This window comes from Trachemys scripta, chromosome 17, assembly GCF_013100865.1.
Source record: "Trachemys scripta elegans isolate TJP31775 chromosome 17, CAS_Tse_1.0, whole genome shotgun sequence".
Classification (NCBI taxonomy): domain Eukaryota; kingdom Metazoa; phylum Chordata; order Testudines; family Emydidae; genus Trachemys; species Trachemys scripta.
Genome location: NC_048314.1, coordinates 26,808,999 through 26,830,997, shown reverse-complemented (window position 1 = coordinate 26,830,997; position 21,999 = coordinate 26,808,999). Strand labels below are relative to the sequence as shown.

Genomic DNA, 21,999 nt, shown 5'->3' with positions numbered 1-21,999 from the left:
GGATACAAGCAGCACTATTATGGCCAGTGAGAATATTAAAAAAAGCATCTGACAATTGCTGCTCTCTGTTAGCACTTCCGAGATTTCAGAGATGATCATTTGTCAACATTATGGAAACGTTTCATGAAGGACAAGGGGATCTTGGGGTAAGAGAGTGGGACTCCGAAGGCTCTGGATTCAGTTCCTAGATACACCACACATTTCTGGTGTGACCCTGGGCAAGTCACTTCAATCTCCTGGGTGAGATCCAGGCCCCACCGCAGTCAGTGGAAAACTACTGACTTCTCACAGGGCCAGGATTTTGCCCTCTGTGACTCAGTTTTCCCCACATCTGTAAAATGGGGAGAATACTTCCTTCCCATCACCCTGCATTACTCGTATCTATTTGGACTCTGATCCTGCAAAGACTTGCGCTTATCAGTGAGACTACTCACAATGCGCAAAGTTAGGTGCGCAGGTAAGTTTTTGCACAATTTGGGCCTTGGACTGCAAGGGTTGTTTCTGACTGTGTCTATACAGTAAATAGCACAATGGGGCTGACATCACAATTGTTGCCTAGAAGTGGCTGAAGTCCATCCTTTGAGACACTTAAAATTACACTACACAAAGCACTAAAGAAAAAAAAGGGATACCTTAACAAGGTCTTTTCAGTATCTAGTAGGGTGACCAGATCACCAAATACAAATATCGGGACGCGGGGGGGGGGGGGTGGGGGGGGGGGGGCCAAAAAAAAAAAAAAAAAAACCCTTCCTCCGCAAGCGCTAGAGGGAGGCCCGGGAGACTCAGGGGAAGCGCGGGGCCGGGGTGAGTAACAGTCCGGCCTGGCCGCGAGCAGGACTCAGTCGGGTGGTTGGGCGAGGAGGAGGGCGGCCCGCGGGGCCAGGCGGCGGCTGTTGTTGTCCCCCCGGGCAGCGGGACTCGGGAGCAGCCGCTGCTGCAGCTCCCACTGCCGTGGGGGAAGGAAGCGGCCATGGCGCTCCGCGGCTGCGGCGCCTCCGAACCCCCCGAGCCGGGGCCTGCTGCGGGGACCCAGCAGCGCGCACGCTGGGCCCAGCCCCTGGCCGGTCGCGTCTGGGCTGCTGCCCAGCTGGTGCTATCCCGCGGCGGCCCCGGAGTGGGGGCAGCAGGCCCCAGCCCCCCAGTCCCGCAGGGGAACTAACGGGGCTGGGCGGCCGATGCCTCCGCCCCGGGGCCGCCGGGGGATAGCACCAGCTGGGCAGCAGCCCAGACGCGACTGGCCAGGGGCTGGGCCCAGCGTGCGCGCTGCTGGGTCCCCGCAGCAGGCCCCGGCTCGGGGGGTTCGGAGGCGCCGCAGCCGCGGAGCACCATGGCCGCTTCCTCCCCCGCGGCAGTGGGAGCTGCAGCAGCGGCTGCTCCCGAGTCCCGCTGCCCGGGGGGACAACAACAGCCGCCGCCTGGCCCCGCGGGCCGCCCCCCTCCTCGCCCAACCACCCGACTGAGTCCTGCTCGCGGCCAGGCCGGACTGTTACTCACCCCGGCCCCGCGCTTCCCCTGAGTCTCCGGGCCTCCCTCCAGCGCTTGCGGAGGGAGGGGGAATGGTGAGCCCGGGGAAGAGGCGGGGATTCGGGGAGGGAGCCAATCGGGGGAGGAGGGGGCGGAATCGGGGCAGGGGGGGGGGTGCGAGCACTTCCGGGCTCTAGGCTCGGGGCATTTCCTTGTTTGTCCGGTTGTCCCGACCGCATGTCGGTCGGGACGCGGGACAAACAAGGAAATATCGGGACGGTCCCGATAAAATCGGGACGTCTGGTCACCCTAGTATCTAGCATCTATGAAACTTCTGCCCAAGAAGTTATTTTCTGGGACAGTTTCAAATCACTGAAATCAGGGACTTAAAAGTGCTTTCTCCCTCAATTCAACTCATCACCTGGCATCTGCCACTTCCCCACCCTGAGCCACCCAGCTCAGATGTCCATCATGTCTCCCACCACCCCCACCCCTCAAATAATTCAAAGATGCAAAGGATTATATAAACAAATATTTTCTCATTTAAAACAAACAAACCAACCAACCACCACCGACTGCATTGGACAGTATCTAATTAGGCCAATTAACAATTAGCTACTTTGGCAATAAACTGCCTTCCTAAAACTCTGTGTCCACTTACTGTGCCGTTTGAATTCCTTTTGCAGTTTGCTGATTTGATTGCTCTTTATTCTGCTTCCAGAGAGAGTTTTCATTTTCTTTGGTTTCAGTGTTGTTTTAAGACTGGGTCCAGCCCTTGCATCCACCACCTGAAATACAGCATGGATACATTTAATTCTCTCTGCCCACAATTCTGTATCAGAACTAGGGCCTGATCTACAGATAGAGCCGCTCTGGTCTAATTAAACATATTTTAAACCAATTTAGTTCACTTGTGCAATTTTGTGTGTTGACACTCATTTCAACTTGGCTTATATCAGGCCTAGGGCATGGCTACACTTGCTAGTTAGAGCACATTAAAGCAGCCCCGTGCGCTCTAACTCATGACATATCCACACTGGCCAGGCATGTAGAGCGCCCGGACTCTGCAGCTAGAGCGCTCCTGGTAATCCACCTTGGCGAGTGGAATAACGTTTGATGCGCCCCCCTGGAGCACCACAGCACCAGTGTGGACATCCTGGTCTGTTAATGCGCTCTGATCAGCCTCTAGAAGTGTTACACAATGCCTGTTCTAGCCACTCTGGTCATCACTTTGAACTCTACTGCCCTGCCCTCAGGTGACCAACTGTCAAACCCGCTCTTTAAATTCTCTGGGAATTTTGAAAATCCCCTTCCTGTTTGTTCAGCCAGGCATGGAGTGCTCTCAGCAAATCTTTCCAGGTGACCATGCCTCCACGCGCCAGGCGATCCCCAGTATGGAGCAATGGCGAGGTGCTGGACCTCAATGTTTGGTGGGGAGGAAGCTGTCCAGTCCCAGCTATGCTCAGCTGTAGGAATTACGATACCTTTGGGCAGATATCAAGGGACATGATGGAAAGGGGCCATGACTGGGACGCATTGCCGTGCAGGGTTAAAGTGAAAGAGCTGTGGAATGCCTACCGCAAAGCCCACGAGGCAAACAACCATTCCGGTGCTGACCCTGCGACTTGCCGTTTCTACAAAGAACTGGACACAATACAGGGGGGTGACCCCACCTCCATTCCAAGTACCACCATGGACACTTCAGAGCCCAGTTCAACAAGGCAGGAGGAAGAGGAGGAAAGCGGGAGCAAGGGTGCTGAGGAGGAGGAAGACACCCCGGAATCCCTAGATGCATGCAGCCAGGAGCTGTTCTCAAGACAGGTGAAAGTTAACCAGTCACAGCGGCCAGTGCTTGGGGAAGGAGAAACACCAGAGGAGGTTCCTGGTAAACGGCTTTTATTTTGGGAAGGAAGTTATTCGGTGCGGGCTCTTGGGATGAGGAGGATTAGGGCTGAATGCATGCCTAGATAGGGCATTGATGTGCTCTCTCACATCGCGGTAATCAGCCTCAGTGATCTCTTCAAAGGTCTCATCCAGAAGTTGGGCAACACGCTTGCGCAGATTTCTTGGGAGAGCCACTGTGGTCCTTGTCCCAGTCAGGATAACATGTCCGCACCCACTGTGCCGTGAGGGGCAGGGGAACCATTGCTGCACACAGGTATGCTGCATATGGGCCAGGCCAGAAGCCGCATTGAGAAAGACCTTGCTTCCCAGGTCACCCTCAGCAGCGAGATATCTTCCAGGACAAACTCATCCTGTGGAAAATGTGGGGAGAGTGCTCAGAATAGGGGCCCTCTGCAGCTGTTGGCTCTCCCCAAGGCACAGAAACCCAGAGGGCAGTACAGCTGTGAAACAATCAGTTCCCGGTTGACCCTGTGCTTACTCACCATTTTGGGGCTCCCGTGGGTTATGTGCGCTTGCTTTGGGATGGGCAAATTATGCTATTGTGTAGACTGTGCTTGCCCTTAAGTACGGGGGAATCATTGCTCTGTTTGGTGTCTACAATGCTTCCTCTGTTAAGTGTTCATTTTGCCTTTACAGATGCAACCTTGAGATCTCAGCCGTCCGTGTTATCACCGGCCGAAATACTCCAACGAATTAGGAAGAGGCCAAATAAAAGCAAAGAAGACATGCTGCATGAAGTCATGCAGCAGTCCCTTAATGAAAATCAAAAAGTGCAGGAGTGGCGGAAGAGTTAAAGGAGGATCCGCCAGCAGAATGAGGAGCGCTGGCACAAAAGCGCGGAGCTCCGGCAGCAAAGCACGGAGCGGCTGATAAGCATTATGGAGTGCCAAGCACACTTGATCCAGACGCTTGTAGCCATGCAGGTGGAGCACTACCATGCCCCTCTCCTCCCCTACCCCAGCCCTTGTCCCAAAACTCTTTCCCTTGTGCCCCCATGTCACCTCCAACCCACTTTTCCCCCAACATCCAGGTTCTTATCGCGACCAGCTGCCTCCAACACCTGTAGCTTCACCACCCAGCCCTGAAAACTACGACCCTTACCCACAGCACTCAGCCCCCATCACTATGCAGTATAGCCATCCTGAAGTGCAGCACTCACTGCACAGCACTCCAGACAGAAAGGCAAAGTATGATAACAGGACATATGCAAATCTGTGATTGTACTGTTCCCCCACCCCACCCCCTTGCCCTTTGTTTCCCAAGCAGTTGTGTTTCTTTTCAATAAATGAATGTTTTGGCTTTGAAAACATACTTCATGCAATAATAAAGAAAAAAAAGATACCTTAGCCCAGGAAAGCAAAAGGCACTGCAAGTCAACGTAGCAAAACAGCTTCCTACTAACATTGGAACCACTGCACGTCACGCCCGTGCAGGGCGCCTGACATTACTGGTAGCTTTCAGCCTCAAATTGCACCCTCAAGGTAAGCCTAATCCTTGCAGCCCCGCACTGGGCCCCTCTAATAGCCCTGCTCTCTGGCTGTTCAAATTCAGCCTCCAGGTGTTGAATCTCTGAGTTCCCTGCCTAAGTGAATTGTTCACCCTTCCCTTCACAAATGTTAGGGGAGGGTACAGCATGTGGAAATAATCGTGGGGATGTTGTCATCGGTCAGGTCCAGCTTCTCATACAGAGAGTGCCAGCAGCCCTTTAAATGGCCAAAAGGGCACTCCACAGTCATTCTGCACTGGCTCAGCCTGTTGTTGAACCGCTCCTTGCTGCTGTCAAGACTCCCTGTGTAGGGTTTCATAAGCCATGCCATTAAAGGGTAAGTGGGGTCTCCAAGGATCACAATGGGCATTTCCACTTCCCCTATGGCGGACTGGGGAAAAAAATCCTGGCTTGCAGCTTCCTGAAAAGGCCAGTGTTCCAAAAGATGCGTGAGTCACGGCCCCTTTCTGGGCCAGCCTGCGTTAATGTCACTGAATTGCCCAAAGTGATCCACAAGCCCCTGGAGAAGCATAGAGAAATACCCCTTCCGATTAATGTACTCGGAGGCTAGGTGGGCTGGTGCCAGAATTGGAATATGCATCCCATCTATCGCCCCTCCGCAGTTAGGGAAACCCATTTGTGCAAAGCCATCCACAATGTCCTGCATGTTACCAGAGTCCTGGTTCTTCTGAGCAGAATGCGATTAATGGCCCTGCAAACTTGCATCAACACGATTCCAATGGTCGACTTTCCCACTCCAAACTGGTTAGTGACTGATCGGTAGCTGTCTGGAGTTGCCAGCTTCCAGACTGAGAGCTGCCCTGCTTGTGGAGAAGCGGGTGGCTATTGCAATCTCGAGACTTTGTGCCGCAGGGAGGGGGCGAGCTCACCACACTGTCCCAGGAAAGTGGCTTTTCTCATCTGAAAGTTCTGCAGCCACTGCTAGTCATCCCAGACTTGCATGACGATGTGATCCCACCACTCAGTGCTGGTTTCCTGAGACCAAAAGTGGCGTTCCACAGTGGTGAGCATGTCCGTGAATGCCACAAGCAATCTTGTGTCGTATGCGTTATTCGAGTCGATATCATCGTTGGAGTCCTCACTGTCAATTGGGATCTTAAGGAGTAACTCGACTGCCAAATGTGACGTGCTGGCAAGACTCAGCATATTTCTCAGCAGTTCAGGCTTCATTCCCGCAGACCGAAACGGAAGACAGTGCGCGCAGTACAAAAAGAAAAAAAAAAAAAAATGTTGAAAGATGGCGCCAAATGTGGATGGAAGCACAGGGATTGCTGGGATGTGAACTGATGCATCATGGGGCCTTGGGACAGGACCCAGAATGCCCCGCCCCCTTCCCACAACCCACAGCGCCAGAATGGGAAGAGGTGCTATGTGGGACAGCTGTCCATAATGCACTGCTCCCAATGCTGCTGCAAGTGCTGCAAACGTGGCCACGCCAGTGTGCTTGCCGCTGTCAGTGTGGACAGACTGCAGCGCTTTCCCTAGTGCTGTCTCCAAAGGCTGAGGTACCAAAAATCACTGGTCACTTTGGTAACTCAAAGCACTCTACATCTGCAAGTGTAGCCATGCCCCTAGTCTACATGAGAAAGTAAAACTGGTTTAAAACAACAGCTTTAGTTAAACAACTGCAACTTTCTTGTGTATAAAAGGCTTCCAGTTTAGCTCACACCTTTAATTAAGGCCATTTAAACCAACAGAAGAGTGTCCACACTGGGTTTGCACAGGCTTTTAAATCAATTTACGCTAACTTCTGTGTTTAGGCAAGCCCCAAGCAATGAATGGCAGGTTTAGCTCCCTTGTTGCTGCCAAAAACTCTCCTGAAAAGATTGATGACTAAACCGCACCCCCCCCCCCCCCCACACACACAAAACTGGCTTTTTTCAACCGCAGGCCCAGAGCAGATTAATATATCAAATCAGAGAGTGGGAATGACTGTGACACAGTCATTTTAAGTATTTCACTAAGCCAAGCTGATTTATATGTTACTTAAGCAAGTCACCTTGCTTGTTCAAACTTTCCAAAAAAAGAATTCATCTTTGGGCTGAGGCCAAGTCTGGAATATTTAGTCTGAAGGGAGGATTCTGGAGAAATTTATGAGCATGTGAAAATGAGGTGGTAAAAAGAGAACTGTCTCCAACAATCACTTGTATCTTGCACACATAAGACATCTGAAGGCAGGGAATAGTCACACTTCAGAGCAGCTTTTACAGGTTCTGAGGAGTCAAGAGAAAACACCTGATGTCTCTCTCTAGTGGAGTGGACAGAAAGGGAACATGAATTACAGAGAGGAGAAAAAATTGTCAACTAACGTGATTCCAGTTTTTCTTTGATCCTGCTGGCAGTTTTTTCCATCTTTTCACCAAAAGGACACACGCATTGCAGATATCTCCTGAGCGGACTTCATGGAGCCTGACAAGAGAAGACCCTGTTTATTATTTAGCCTCTTGTAATCAACCCAAATAATATAAAGAGAGAGACAATAGATTCTCAGGCAAAGATTTTCCAAAGTGACCAGTGATTTTTGGTACCTCACTTATTTTGAATATCCAACTTGAGACACCTTAAAAGTGCTTACCCTACAGAAAAGTGCTCAACACTTTGGAGAATCTTGGCCTAACTGTATTAGAACAAACCTCATCCCTTCAAAGTTCATTTTTAAGTAATCCCAGTTGATCTGATGAACACTCCATTCAGCTCTTGAACTTTTCATATAATTTCAAATAAAAGCTCCGATCCTGTAAGAGTTCCATGTGCTGCACTCCTGCTGAATGCTATAGGTGCTCTGTGCACAGCCTAACAACTTGTAAACATTGGCATGAAGACCGCACTTGTTTGCTTTCAATAAGCTTGTTAAAAATGTTTCCCTTACAGTTAAATCTTTTTGGAATGATTCAAAGAAGGAGATAAATTATGGAAATTTTTTTGGCTAGTTAAGTAAAGGACTTTGAAATACCATAGAAGTGAATGACATGTCTGGGTTAGATAAGTCATTCTTTGATGACCCAGGGTAAGTCTGCAGGTTCTACTTTGCCAAACATACTGAATAAAGCATAAAAATGAAAGCATGTACCATACTGCAAGCTTCAAAACTCCAGTTTAAATAAAAATGCAGTGGACTGTGGCACAGCCTTCCTTTAGCCAAGGTCAGCAGCAAGCAAGCATGCAGATATGTAGCAGCTTTTACATTAAAAAAAAAAAAAAAAAAACCACCACACACGACAGCAGTCAGTAGAAGTCACTATAAAGACTCATGGGAAAAATCATTTCTTGACAAAGAAATATAAGAAAGGCAAAGAGGCCTGATCCTACAAAGGATCACTCAAGTGAATAATTTTTAACATGTGAGTAGTGCCAGTGTTGCCAATGAGACTAATCGTGTGTAAAACTAATCACAGGCGTAAGTCTTCCCAGGATTGTGGCCTAAAATCTCATGATAGCTAAGCAAACTGGGCTGAGAAGGGGAATAAATACTTTTATGGAAAGTTAGAATCTCAATCTTGTTGCACTAATTGCTATGGCTAATTACAAAGTAAAACACTAAAAAAAGTGTTAAATGTAATAAAAGTAGTAATTAGGAGCGAGTGTAGTCGCTCTGTTGCAGCGCTGTATGTACTCCACCTCTCCGAGGGGAATAGCGTGCAGCGCTGCAGGATCGGATTACACTAGCGCTTTACAGTGCTGTACTCGCTGCACTCGGGGTGTGTGTGTGTGTGTGTGTGTGTGTGTGTGTGTTTTCACTCCCCTGAGCACAGCAAGTTACAGCGCTGTACACCGCCAGCGTAGCCAAGGCCTCAGAAAAACTCCCATAGACCTGACGTCTGCATTCTTTTACACCTTGTACAGCAATTAACACCTGTGAAAAGGGAGTGCAAAGTGTTTCCACTCTGATTTGATAGCACTTTGCAATAGAGAACCAGAGGGCATAGGTCCTCAGCTGAGGCTGACTAAAGTCAATGCCGCGGTGCTGATTTACACCAACTGAGGATCTGGCCCAATGTTGACTGCCCCTCGTGGTAGAAGTATGAGGAAGCTGAAGACTACACTAGGCCTGATTCTGGTCAGAGCCTTCAGTACTTTCACTTGCTTTGAGTGAGGTTGATAACTTTTCATGCTTTGAGACAGAAATCCTGACTAACTAAAATGTAAACCCAATTTTGAATAGCAGGAGATCTTACCCAAAGCAGTTCTGGAAGTCTTTTTCATAACGTTTACTATCAGTGAAACGAGAGCTGGAAGACTTTGCTCTGCAGATACAGCAACCCTCTATACTCCGGTACATCTTTGGTTTATGGAAACCAAACATTTTTTCTTCTCTGCTGGAGCCTGTAGAACAAGCAGAAACAGTCATTGTTATCACTTTAAGATACAGCTCAAAGATAATTTAAAGGGAGGAGCAGCTTCATGTGCAACTTTGCAAACTGATGTTACATCACAGTCCAGAACAGACACCACTCGGAGGGAGTTGCTAAGGTATGCATGGTCACTATTTCACAGTGCATCTGAGGACAACAGGTGTTCAGAATAGGCTTACCTTGGTCAAGCACAAATAGTTGATGTCTCTTGCACCCCAAAGCAGAGGGTATTAAGAAAACCCAGACATGTGACAAGGTCACCTACAAAATTGTTTTAACACTTAAGAGCCACTTTAGAAACGACGGGGGGGGGGGGAAGGAGGGAGGGTTCTCTGTTTACTGATGTTCAGTGACTCCATAGCAAATATTCAGTTCACAAGTTTTTCCTAACTGCCCATATCGTCAAACTAAGTTGTGGCTCTCTGGTTTGCATACCACAACCAGTAATCCTGAAGTACATTATAGATGCAGTTAATGTGCAATGGAGGTATTTGTTGACTTCTGGTTAGAAAACAACTTTTTATGTCTAAGTTCAATTCCCCCCCGCCCCCCAGGGACTCCAAAAACAATAAAAGGGGAGCTCCAAGATGTTGTTGCCCTCATCCCCCAGTTACTTTCCAGAGTGGAACTGTACTTAGGCCCTGATCTGGCCAAGCGCTTAAGAACATGCATGATGACTTTAAACATTTGAGTAGCTCCATTCCAGTGCTCAAAGTTACACACATGCTTAAGCTATTATCTGACTCAGCCTTAATGCAAAACAAGGTTTTACAGGCCATCCAAAAATTGGAACTAGTCTATGTCATAAACACAGAGGTACCATTTCAAAAAGAATTTTTAAACCAACAGTGTTGTAACTTTGGCTTATACAACCCTGTTTAGTAAGCAAGGTTTGCCCTCTGCTGCTTATCATCAAGGACAACAAGCAGCCAAACTACACAGAAAAGGAATAGCTGCTTAGTAGGAGGAAGGTTCAACAGATAGGATTTCTCAGCTGGAACAGAAGTCAACGTATAGACCCAAAAAAAGAAAAAGGTGACACAAATAAGATAAGGTCTGAGAGTTTTTGTTTTTTTATCGTAAAACCAAGAGACCAAGTGATTACATTGTCAGAGACTCCATCATAATCCAGAAGATTGTTTGGGAGAAACCAAGCAAATTAACAGGTGCTGCTGAAGAGCTGCAAACGGTCAGCCTAGGCCTAGTGTTAGCTCTCTACATACACATGAATTTCCTCCCCCCCCCCCCCCCCCCCCCCAAGTAGTTGCAGCCCCACATAGGCTCTTAGGGCTCTCTCTTTAAAGGATCTGGAGGAAGACATCGCAGTAGGGTTTAAGCTAACCAACAGCTCTTCTAGACCCCAATGGAGAAGACCAGGATTTGGAGTCTTGTATAAAAACAAACACACACTCTCACTACAAACTGCCTAAAGAGTAACTGGATTTTTAGCAGCTTAAACCCAAACAAAATGGTTTATATTTTGGTGTAGTTCATTAAACCAGTTAATTATTTCTGCTGCAGTAGCACCCCATGCCACCGATCAGACTCAGGTCTCCGCTGCGATAGGTGCTGTACAAACACATAGGAAGACAGAATCTAGGCTCCAAAGAGCTGGGTTTGACAAAACCACTTGCCCATTCATCAGTGGCAAGGGGAAACTCCCTGCCAGGTCTCAGGGACTTCACCAGTCGATCCTACAGAATCCAAGCATTCATTTTCAACAAAGATGAGGTTTCAAGCCCTAACACTCAGGAGGTAAGTCCCCAAATGTGACTTACAAAGCGTTGCCTTCTTGACTCTGCAGGCAGACAGCCTGAAATTGCTAAAGGCCCAAATCCTGATTCCTGCTCACAGCCCAAGCCGGCATGCTGAGGAATTCCTCCAGTGTTAGAACAAAAGCAGTCTCCACTGCTCTCTCCACTCCAGCCCATTGCACAGCCATCATTCTAGCCTCAGGGCTGCACTTGGCTTTGAGCCATTCACTCACTTCTGTGAAGGAAGAATAGAAGCAGCTGATCCACCTGCCCGGTCCTCAAATTCTGGTGTGCTGGCACAGGAGCTCCCCTGGGAGGAGCTGGGCTCTGCCATTCACAGATGTGCACATTGCCAGCGAAGGCTCCCCAAAATCCTACCCCACCACTCCTGAGCCATCCAGGTTGACTGCAAGAGGGCCATCCGCCATCCAGGAGTACTTTGCTGGATTATGGCCTGTGGAAAACTGGACAAGTGACCTGAATGGCGTGTCAAGGGTTGGTTAAGCTCAAAACTACTCTGTTCTTGCACAAATAAGTCTCCAGTTGCAGTACTGGGTAATTTCTGGCAAAGAAGGGAGGAAAATCTGGTTCCATGAAATGTGAGTCAGGAAGCTAAGAAGGGCAGCAAGACAAACATAAATAAAGATTTAGGCTGTCTTCCCACTATGACAATGTAGAGCCAATGGGCATTATACATGTCCAAGTAGGTCCAGTTAGTCTCCCCTGATTAACAAGATGCAGGGGGGGGGGGGGGGAACACCACACACATGATTCCAGGCACTAAGGAGTTATATATTCTGCATGTCTGCTTATATATTTTGTTACCATTCAATGTGCCCCTTCAAAAGTCTCTTGACCGTATGGTATTTACCAAGCCTTTTGAGATAGCCAGTCAACATATTCACCTGGGAGTTTGTAACAGTTATTTTAGGTTTTGTTTATGGCAACTCAACGTTTAGCCTCCAGCTTGGTATGCTTCACTTTACAAAGTTTGGTACTGGCTGCTGGTACTTCTGTCCCACTGGTGAACCTAATAACCCATGTAACAAAAACCTTTATCTTTACAGGAGAGGCATGGAACTGGTCTTGGAAATTTGTCTTGATTGTTCACTTGGGGAACATTTGTAAGCTTGAGTCGCTAGGAAATGTGGGATGTCTCTGCTACTACCAAGTATTTATATTGTAGTGGGACAAGAATCACCATTTTACAATTAACACTTGAACAAGGATTGGCGTCAGATATTTATAGTAAATATTCTGTTGTGGGATTGTTGCTTCCATTCTCACAGGCACAGCCTTTCAGCGCCAAATTTCAATAGAAGGAAAAACTAGTGCCATCTGTTTCCCAGCTGATGAATGGACAGCAACAGTATCACCATACGTCATTCTTGGATTGAGAAAAAAAGTTACTAGAGAAACCACAAGTATAACAGATTTCTCTTTGACATCTGTGTCCAAATGCAGTGTTATAAATGGAAGGCGTCAGTACAGAGTCACATTTAATCCACACAGTTGCCATTTGAAACGATACACTAAACATACTGTCAGCTGATGAATTCAATAGCTAATATAGATCACATTGGAGTTTAAGGGCGCTGACCAGCACTGCTATACTTAAAGCAGTGTCTGCTTTTCCATTCTAAGCTGTAATTATGTGCCCAATCATTGCTGACACCTAGTTCCTATCGGAGTGAGGCATGCTTAAAGACTGCATAACTAGGACCTTAAAAGATTTATCTTGTAAAGTTTTGTATCTTAAGATCCCAAATCAGAAACTTTGGGTTAGATCTTCAGCTAGTGCAAATCAGCACAGCATCTACACTGGCTGAGGATCTGGCCTTGAACGTGCAGACTGAAATGTATCCATACTGAAGGACAGATATTTGGTTGCTGTAAACGGGTGTAGCTCCTTTAACTTCAGGGGAGTTACATCAGTTTTCACCAGCTGAGGATTTGGCCTGTTATATTTAAATCCACTAGATTTCATCTTTTAAACTACCAGCCATGTGGGAGTCAGAAGGGGATGCTATGCGGCAAGGAATTCCAGCAGAGGCAAGACAGGATTCCTCCTGGATCTCTGGGGGAAAAACACACTTGTACTCTAAGAGCAGTAGTTGAAGTAGACCGAAGCAGGTGTGGGAGTGCTCACTGTACCAGCCACACAGGAAGGGGATCTGCGGGAGTTTCCCCCTTTCTTTTAGCAAAGAAGATGGAGTTGCACTCCCCCTACTCTCATCTACTTGAATTCTTGCTCAGCAGCAATTCTGCCACAATCTGAAAGGATGCAGGGTGCACTCTCCTCTGCAATTTTACCAGTGAGCCTGGAGGGATAAGGGGAGTACAGGGCCAACACCCCACCCCCTTTGCTAGTATCATCAGAAACACTTTCAGGAAGCAGAGCCCCTTCTGCCTAACAGATCTGGGGTCAGCCCATGAGATAGGGGAAGGTGGGAAGAAAAGACTCCTTGCACATCTACGCATGGCTGGGCACAAAGTTAGCCTACACCACACACAAAGTTATTTCCACTTTTATGGACTAGTCAGGACAAGAACTGGGGATCAGAGTTCCCTCTGCAAAAGTTGATGCTAACATGAACATCTGCATGAGAAGCAGGAACACAGAAATGCTTGCTCTGTGTCAGATGTGCATGAAATCCTCTCAACTTGGAAATAAACTGTGAATCCTGAACTCTAATCTTTCCAAGGGAAGGAGAAGCTAACTTTCAGGGATTTATTGTTGTTCGGTTGGTTGCTTTCTAAAAAATGGGGAAGGGTGGCTATTTCCTTTTGCCTTTCCAGATTCCTTCTGCATTCTTCTGACCACCGAGGTTGAAGGGAAAAACACCTTCAAAATAGAAAAGAAACTCAAAGACATATATAATTCCATTTTTATACCTAAACAAACAAAAAGAAACATACACCTGAAATTTGTGACACTTGCAGAGAAACATTCCATGGGCTGTTTCACAAAGAAAGCAGCTTATCTGAAAAGCAGAGGGATGGCATTCCAAACACTCAGCACCTGCTCTATTCCTGCCTCCCTGCTCCAGCCCTGAACTCGTTCACCCTTTGCGCAGCCCAAATTCTTCACTTGGAAGGGCAGAGAGGAGTAAGAAGGAACCATGCTGCTAACCTGATTTCTTCCTCTGACCCACAACAATGGTCTAGATTCTTGGCTGGTGTAAAGCAGCGTAATTGCCTTGAAGTGAGTGGAGTCACACTGGTTGGCACCAGCTGAGGATCTGGCCCACACATATTGATGCAGGCTGCTCCTGTCAGCAAAATCTCACAATGATTTCTACTGCACATGGATAAAGCAGCGAAATATCCAAGAGTATTTTCTTAAAAGATACTGAAATAAAGGAAAGAGCATAAACCCTGGAATGCACACCTGCACATGAGAACAATGACTTCTTCCAAAACAGCCTATGCCATGAGCGGAGTTGCCAGTCTCCCTAGTAAATACTTCAGGCCTCTCCCTTGGCTGGAATAAACTGGTATAGTCCGACTGAAATCAATGGCGTTATGTCAATTTCCACCAGCTGAGGATCTATCTGCCTTTGAATCTTTGATAAAGAAATCACTCACCCCAAAAGGGTGCGTCGTCCAAAAGGAGACCGTCGCTACAGAGTTGTGAAGTTAAAACTGGGCCGTAACCAACTGTATTTTAATGGTGTCTGAAGTGGAAAGGCTCCAAGGAAATAAACAAGAAAACTAGTGTCAACTAAAAATGCTACTTTCATCTTCACATAAAGAGAGAGAGCAATGTAAAAAGTGTTCCAGTGCAAAATGAGGAGACTAGGATTGAAGTGTGCAACCTTGAAACTCCATATACACACACACACACACAACATAAATTCTTTTAATATCTGCCCATCTACCTACTCACCACACCTCCCAAAAAAACAAAAAACAAAAGACCCCACAATACGTGTTGGTGAAAAGATCAAGAAATATTTCAAGGGTACTCTGCAGTCAGTACTGTATCGGCACTTTAGAATGAAACTTCACCCTGTGAACGTTGTACTTTATCATCAATGTGGCCCAGGGAAAGTTAAAACTGTTAAAACTAGATTACCTGGAATGTTTTTACCTCCAAGAACATGTATGCCAACTCCTGTGCAGCTAGTCCTCTGCAACAATGCCGTGCTTGTGAGGTTTCACAGAACTCAATGAAACTTTAACATGTACCAAATACAAATGGCAGACCAATGGCCTGGTCATGAAATTAGAATGGTTGACATTTATTTACGGTGGTTGACCCACTTGTAGTATAGTAGCTATGTCAAAACTATTATGGGTAAAATTTTTCAAAAAAGTCACCTAGATGTCTCCATCTCATTGATTTTCAGTGGGACACAGGCACTTAAATTATTTAGACCATTTTGAAAATGCAACTTAGTGCCTAACTCACTTTGGTGCTTTTGTAAAAAGTTGCCACTACAGGAAAGCTGGTGTGTGCTGGGCAAAAAACAAAAACAGGATTTTCAGAGGGAAAAAATGTGGTGGTGGGGGTGTTCCATCTGCAGCCATTCCAACTTGAGCCATGATCTTATCACCTCCTATAACCTAACCAGGGTCAAATCCAGTCAACCCTTGAATGGGAGATCTCCAAGGAAAACCTGCGGTACTGTATGAGTGGTGGTGGTGATTCCACTACCGAAGCTCATCTGAGTCAGTACAAACCAATGGCTCAGCACTGTGTCTGGGACCACATGCTTTCTGAGGTGCAGTCTTTTACATGAGATTTGAAAATCAGTGTCATGAGCACTTGTGATCGTTAAATATCTCGTGGCTATTTTAGCAGGAGCAGTGAAGATTTTTTTTTTATTGTGTTAAAAAGTGTAAAGTGCTTTACTTATGATACAAACGCCTTTTTAGTTAAGTAAACTGACTAATTCCCCCACACACACACCCCCATTTGGACTTTGAGCTGATAGATCAAACACCAACATATTATCTGGTAATCGGAGAGCCAGTCTTGAGAGTTGTGAAATGGAGTCCCACCCCTCCATTCCGGTTATCCCCTCAATTTTCAAACCACCTCTTCCAACCACATACTTCTTGTTTCTTCTGGCACCTGTTTTCCAACAGTGAAAAGCCTCACGAACAACTGTTGCTTCAGACTTAAAGGAAACTGGCAATATTAAGAACTATTAATCTCATCCAGTGTAACAATGTGTTAAGTCACAGAGTGCTGATAAAAATGAATAATTATATAGCATATGGGAACCAACCCCCTTGTCTGCCTGCTAACAGTTTGGTGACAGAGAGAGAACTGCTCAGCATCAGCATGTACCATAAAAGGCCCAAGACTGCCACGGTTTTAAAGGTGGTTTTGTTATCTGTTAGTTTGTTTTAATTCATATGAATTTTAGTTACATTTTCACACACAGTCGTCTAGTAAATAACAGACTTTTATCTGTAAACCCCCACAAATGTTAGGCTCCAGGCTCTCAAATGACAGTCATCTGCCAACTAACACTTGGGGGGGGGGGGAATTTTCAGAAGTGACAGAGCACAAGTCCCACAGACTTTCAGTGGGAGCTGGGGGGTCTAGTGTCTTTAGGTGCTTTTGAAAATTCCACCACTTGTCACCTAAGGCCTGATCCTGCACCAGTAACTTCAAAAGCAATTTTGCCATCAGCTTTAACGAGAGGACAATTGGGCCCTATCTATGTGGCAAAGACTTAATCCAGTGCTCTCAGAAGTCAGAGAGAGAAAAATAAAATAAAATAAAAAAATAAAAGACTCCCATTTACTCCAATGGGTTTTGGATCAGGCCCCAAATCCTGTCAACATTACTGAAGTCAGTCAGGAACCTCATGCACCCACTGTACTCTGGATCTCATGAAATCTGCTCCGACTATTTCAAAAACCCATAAGGTCTTGTACAGTAGGTCTAGCTACGCACAAGCCACAATACCTCTGCATATGCTCTACATACAGCTTCTCACCTTTCAAAGGGACCACTGCTTGGGGTATAGATAAACAGTAAGCTCCACGGGTGTCATCTTATAACCGTTCACCAGCACTCAATTAAAGGAAAAGAAAAAACACATTTCTGACTATAGTTTTTAGTCTACTCTTTGGCTTCTGCTGTGGATGCTAAACACTTGAGCAATTTTGAAAGTCTGGCCTCGTAACATTTAATGGTTCTTCTCCTCCACTCCCCAGATATTTACTGGAAATGCACCTAGAAACTATTTGAAAGACATTCTATAAATGCAAAAAAAAACGAACACATACATACAAGTCTGAGATCAGGCCACTCATATTGCATATGTAATAAACTTGCTTATGAAATGCTATAAAGCATATACAACTATCTTCCAACACTTCATATATCAGCTGGCTTACACTGTTTAAAATCCTCAAAGCAAGTGGATCATGTTATGGATCAACTGCTTGCCAAACTATGTTAAATAAGTGAAACTACAGTGTTTTCTTCATTTGCAGTCATAACAAATACCACCTAATTTGCACCCAGAGGACTGCCAATCTATAGAGGAAAATCTAGGGCGGGGGGGGGGGGGGGGGAAAGAGACTATATGTAGGGGCAATGACAACAAAAAACACTCCCCACAGAGAGTGAGACAGTCAGAGGAAGCTTTGGATACAGAAGGAATTCAGGATTTAGTCACTGCTTACTACCAGTGTACTGTTCTGAACTAGATAGTACAGCAAAAAAGGTAAACAAGAAGAGCCATGACAGAAATCCCTTCAGTAATACAACTGGGGGGTGAACATACTAAGAAAAGAAGATAGACATTTATGCCAAATGACACAAGTAGGTTTGTCTGGAAAGGCTACTGCCTGTCCAAGTTATTAACACACTTTTTTGTAATTTTTTGTATTAAACAATTAATTTGACGTTCTGTTTCAGGTTTTAACCCCACAACTAAACTGGTAACCGCCTGAAGATATTTGTAATGGGCATGATAACAAAGTGGGGTATCACAAAAAAGGAGTTCTACAGTTATTTTTCTGCCTAAAAAAACCCTTGCAGTAAACAGACACCCCAAATCTGATGATAGAACACATAGGTGGCAAAATGGAAAACTATGTAGTTATTGGACCAACACTGCCAGTTAACACAGAATACTGAATCACATAATTTGAAGATGACTTAGCCTCAAAATTTGACCAAAAAACCAACCAAACAAAAAAAAAAACAACACAAAATTCTTCGTCAGGACTGAAATCCTAGTTCCACTGAAGTCAATGGCAGACCTCCCACTGATATCACTGAGGCCAGGATTTCACTGCAGATGTTTTACCTGCAGCCTGGCTACCGAAAGGAACACCCAGGCAAAGTTTTGTCTTTCATCCATACCCCAACCAGGGAGAAACTAGAGTTAAGGTAAGGGGGGGGGATATCAGCAGGGCATTCAGCACCAGTGCACAGCAGCTCACTACAAGCACTGCCTGCTGGAACAAAGACCAGCCACCCCCAGTCACCTCAGCAAGGACGACCTACTTTTCAAAGAGGCCATGATGATCAGGTAGACAACAAGCATGAGGGTCACAGGCACACACTGGCTGGCATAGGAGTCCCCAGCGTGACCAAGTCCTTTTCAGAGGTAAACAAGAGGATTTAAAAAAAGGAGAAAAATCAAGTGTGCTATGGTGTGCTGCGGGAAGAGACGTCTGTTCCTCAGAGCACATTGCAAAACACAATCACTGTCCCGAGGACTCAGCGAAAATGCCTAGGCTTGCCATTTAATAAGGGAGAGGCACCATTCAGAACTATTCAGGACTGGGGCAAAATTTAACGCAGGAGCCATTAGAAACATAGGAGAGTCCCTAGCAGGCAAGCACGGAAACTGGAATCGGACCCCAGCAACGTTTGCTGGATATTTAAACAGGCAGCCCCAACCTTTTAACTCTTTATCTGCAAAGCCGGTAAATGCAATTTAAACTAGCCTTGAATTATGCTTTAAAAACAAAAAGTCTTCCCTCCGCCAGGACTAGCAGTGTTTGGAGGCAGGGGGCGGGGGGAGGATTGCTATGGCAAAGCGGTTTGGGAAAGGGGACATTTCCACGAGCCAGCTCCTAATCTCCCGAGTGCTGGCTGCAGTCTAGGCGGGGAGAAATCGGGTCACAGTCGCCGGCACTGATTTCCCGAAGCCAGCCACACACACGCACGGAAAAGTGACACGTAAGGTGCAGTCACGCACCTTCCTCTCTCACGCTACTTTGCTGCGGTCTTCCACGGCGCGGGCTGCGTGGAAAAGATGCATTAGCGGCTGCGCCCTTGGCAGGGGAAAAGGTGCGTGACGGCAGCGGGCAAGATTGCACCCGCCGGCCAAGCCCCGAGTGAAAGTTACTCCACAGCGTTTTCTGCCGGAACAAAAGGGGCGAAAACGCCCCCCCCCCCCCAGCTCGACAGCACTTCCTGAATATTGCACCCGCTCACCCACAAGCACAGAGCTCGTGCTGCCCAACAGGGCCCTTCACTCACCTCATCCTACACTGAGCTGCTGCCGCTTGCTGCTACCGCTGCGGAGAGGTTGGAGCTGGTTCCTCATGGCTTCACCCTGACGTAATTCAAACATGGCAACAGTTCGACTTCAAAGGGAACCCTACAGACCTCCCATAAACACACACACACAGCCGAGGGACCGCTGCGAAGAGCCCTTTAAAGCGTCCGCACCAACCCCCAGCATTAAGCAGCGTTCGGGACCGGCGCAGCTGCAATTCCGTGCGTGGACTAATCTGCAGCTTTTACACAGAAAAGTGAAAGGCGCTTCCTCTCCTGCATGCTTTTAGACACACAAACACGCCGCCTCCTCCCTGCACACAGCATGGTAACCTCACAGCAGCGTGCGTGCCCCTAAACTTTAACTTCCCCAAAAGTCTTCCAGACACAAAGTCAAGCTCAAAACTTCCCCAAGACACGAATCTGTCGCATCAACTCCCCCGCCAGCCGTCCTCTCCCTGTCGTTTAATAACAGTCCGTGTTTCGGTGAGCAGACTGGATTGCAGTCACGCAGTTGTAGAGCTAGTACTGCCTGCAGCACATGCAAGCCCTTTGTTTTCCCTTCAGCCTGGTTTTGCCTACGTGCAGCATCAAGGAGATGTCGACTGTTTTGCGAAATGCATCAAGAGATTTAAAGATCGTGCTAACTAGTAAGATTCCTGATCGACCAGAAAAAACAAGCCCCCACGAAATGGAGAATGTAACTACAAGTTAAACTTCGTTGCGTTCTACATGGAAACAGTTTAACTAAAAGAGGAGACAAGAAAAGCAGTTACTTTCACTCGCCCTCTGCTTTGAAAGTGGTAAGACGCCATCACCATAAAGTCACACTGTCCTGACGCTAACAGGACACCACTCTGATCGATAACAAGGCATTTGCAATAGAAAAGGTTAAAAACTAAAGCAAGCCTGCAACCTGCGCACGTGTCATGTCAGATTGCACACACACAATTTCTGTCCATTTCAGGTCACTTGAGCGCTAAATCCGACACCCTTTCTAAAAACAAGCCAAGTCAAGACAACAATTTCCCCATTCCTCTCCCCCGACCAAAAAAAAAAAAGAGAGAGAGAAAAATTACATTGACACTGCAATGATTGCCTCCTGCCACTCACGACGCAACAACTTCTCTGCGCTCAAAAATAAAGCTACAGGTGTATAATTAGTAACATAAATGTACAAGATCCCGGAGAACGTTCGAAAATGGAACTTTTCTCTCGTAACCATTCTAAAGCCCAAACGGGTTCTGGAATCCCTAGCGATTTAGGCGCCCGGATTCCTTCTTTTTCTCATTATCACATCCGCATCTCTCGCCCAAGCTGAGCAAATAATGCCAAACCGCGTGCATACAGTAACGGGCCGCAACAGACCTGGGAAGCAGCACCAACAACAGGCCAAGCTAATCTCAGCCCCACTGTCTCCCCCGCCCCCCCCCCCCCCCAATAAACCAAACAAGCCCACATTCTTCTTTCAAAATCACTTAACTTGAATTTACAAACTGGAAGGAACATTGTATCTTCCAGCTTCCACCTCATTACAAAGTGCACTAAGAAAAGGTTCTCGAGCCACTCAAAACATTCACTAAGCGACGGTTTGATACACTCCCCCTTACTACGGCTCCTGGAAGAATGTCCCTTAAACTGATATTTCCCGGTAACACCTTGAACTGGGTACACAGTTTCTCTAACCAACAGAATTGCCTGGGATCACTTTTCCAGTGATATCTTCAGGAATTAACTCGCCCTCTCTCTTTGGAAGAGAACATTTTGATTTCACTTTAAGTCCCAGTGCGAAGCTGGATCTGGAACAATGCAATCGGCATGTTCGCTACACTGTTAGCATTTGAAATTATAGTTCTCAAGTTATTATTTCAAAAAAAGAACGAAAAATCGATGCCGCACACAGGGCAGTGGGTGTCAAAACTGTTTCGGACAGGAAAGTGTTTTTCCTGCAGTAAAAGGCAACCTCCAAAAATAACTTGTTTTATTGAATAGAACGGCTGATTGGTTTCAGGGTTTTTTTTTTGCTTTTATCAAAGAGGCGTCTCACTTTTTGGTTTAGTAAAAAAATTCACAAGTGGAGAAAAACATTAAATCACTTACCTCTGAACTGCAGTCCCCAACAAATCAATAGCGTGGTGTGTTGTGTGCGATGAGCTCCCCCCTCCTCTGCGGAACGCGCAACCTCGTTGTGTAGCTCCCCGGGTCTTCATGCAACTGCTCCTAAAGTCAATTCTCATTTACATAGCTCGCTTTCCTCCCCCTCTCTCTGCGCAAGCGTCGTTCCCACGGCTCAATTCTACTCAATCGAGTTCTTTTGCATACGCGCCCCATTGTCCTTTTAAGGGAGAAAGGCCCGCGCGGGAAGCCTGGGAGGAGGGGGTGGTGCGGCCCATTGTGACGGTGGCGATGACTTCACACAAACAACCCACTCCCCGCCCCCTCTCAATGGAGTAGGAGGAGATTGTAGCCAAATGGAATCACAACAATGAGTGCTGCTGTGCAATACCTGGTGGGGGGGAAACGGTGCCAGGTGCT

At 46.8% G+C, this 21,999-nt stretch overlaps 1 protein-coding gene across 4 annotated transcripts; it reads right to left on the bottom strand.

Moving 5' to 3' along the window:
* Positions 1-1,974: 1,974 nt before the first annotated feature.
* On the bottom strand, positions 1,975-21,791 carry LOC117867225 (SIN3-HDAC complex-associated factor-like). Of its 4 annotated transcripts, none has more exons than XM_034752077.1 (4): positions 20,544-20,805; positions 9,052-9,199; positions 7,186-7,285; positions 1,975-2,252 (listed from the first exon to the last, which is right to left on the bottom strand). In XM_034752077.1, the coding sequence occupies exons 2-4, from the start codon at positions 9,177-9,179 to the stop codon at positions 2,076-2,078; spliced, it is 405 nt and encodes a 134-aa protein (XP_034607968.1). In that variant the 5' UTR covers positions 9,180-9,199; positions 20,544-20,805; the 3' UTR covers positions 1,975-2,075. The 4 variants fall into 4 exon arrangements, with proteins under 4 accessions (XP_034607968.1, XP_034607967.1, XP_034607966.1 ...); XM_034752076.1 differs by lacking the exon at positions 20,544-20,805 and adding an exon at positions 19,163-19,277; XM_034752075.1 differs by lacking the exon at positions 20,544-20,805 and adding an exon at positions 19,447-20,036 and having other exon boundaries at positions 1,976-2,252.
* Between the last annotated feature and the right edge of the window lie 208 nt (positions 21,792-21,999).

Excerpts from the sequence above, each read along its gene's own strand:
- LOC117867225 (XM_034752074.1), bottom strand. The coding sequence starts at position 9,179 with ATGTTTGGTTTCCATAAACCAAAGATGTACCGGAGTATAGAGGGTTGC. Across the intron at positions 7,286-9,051 it reads GACTTCCAGAACTGCTTTGG|GCTCCATGAAGTCCGCTCAG; the intron begins GTAAGATCTCCT and ends TTCTCTTGTCAG. Across the intron at positions 2,253-7,185 it reads CAAAGAAAAACTGGAATCAC|GTGGTGGATGCAAGGGCTGG; the intron begins GTTAGTTGACAA and ends GCTGTATTTCAG.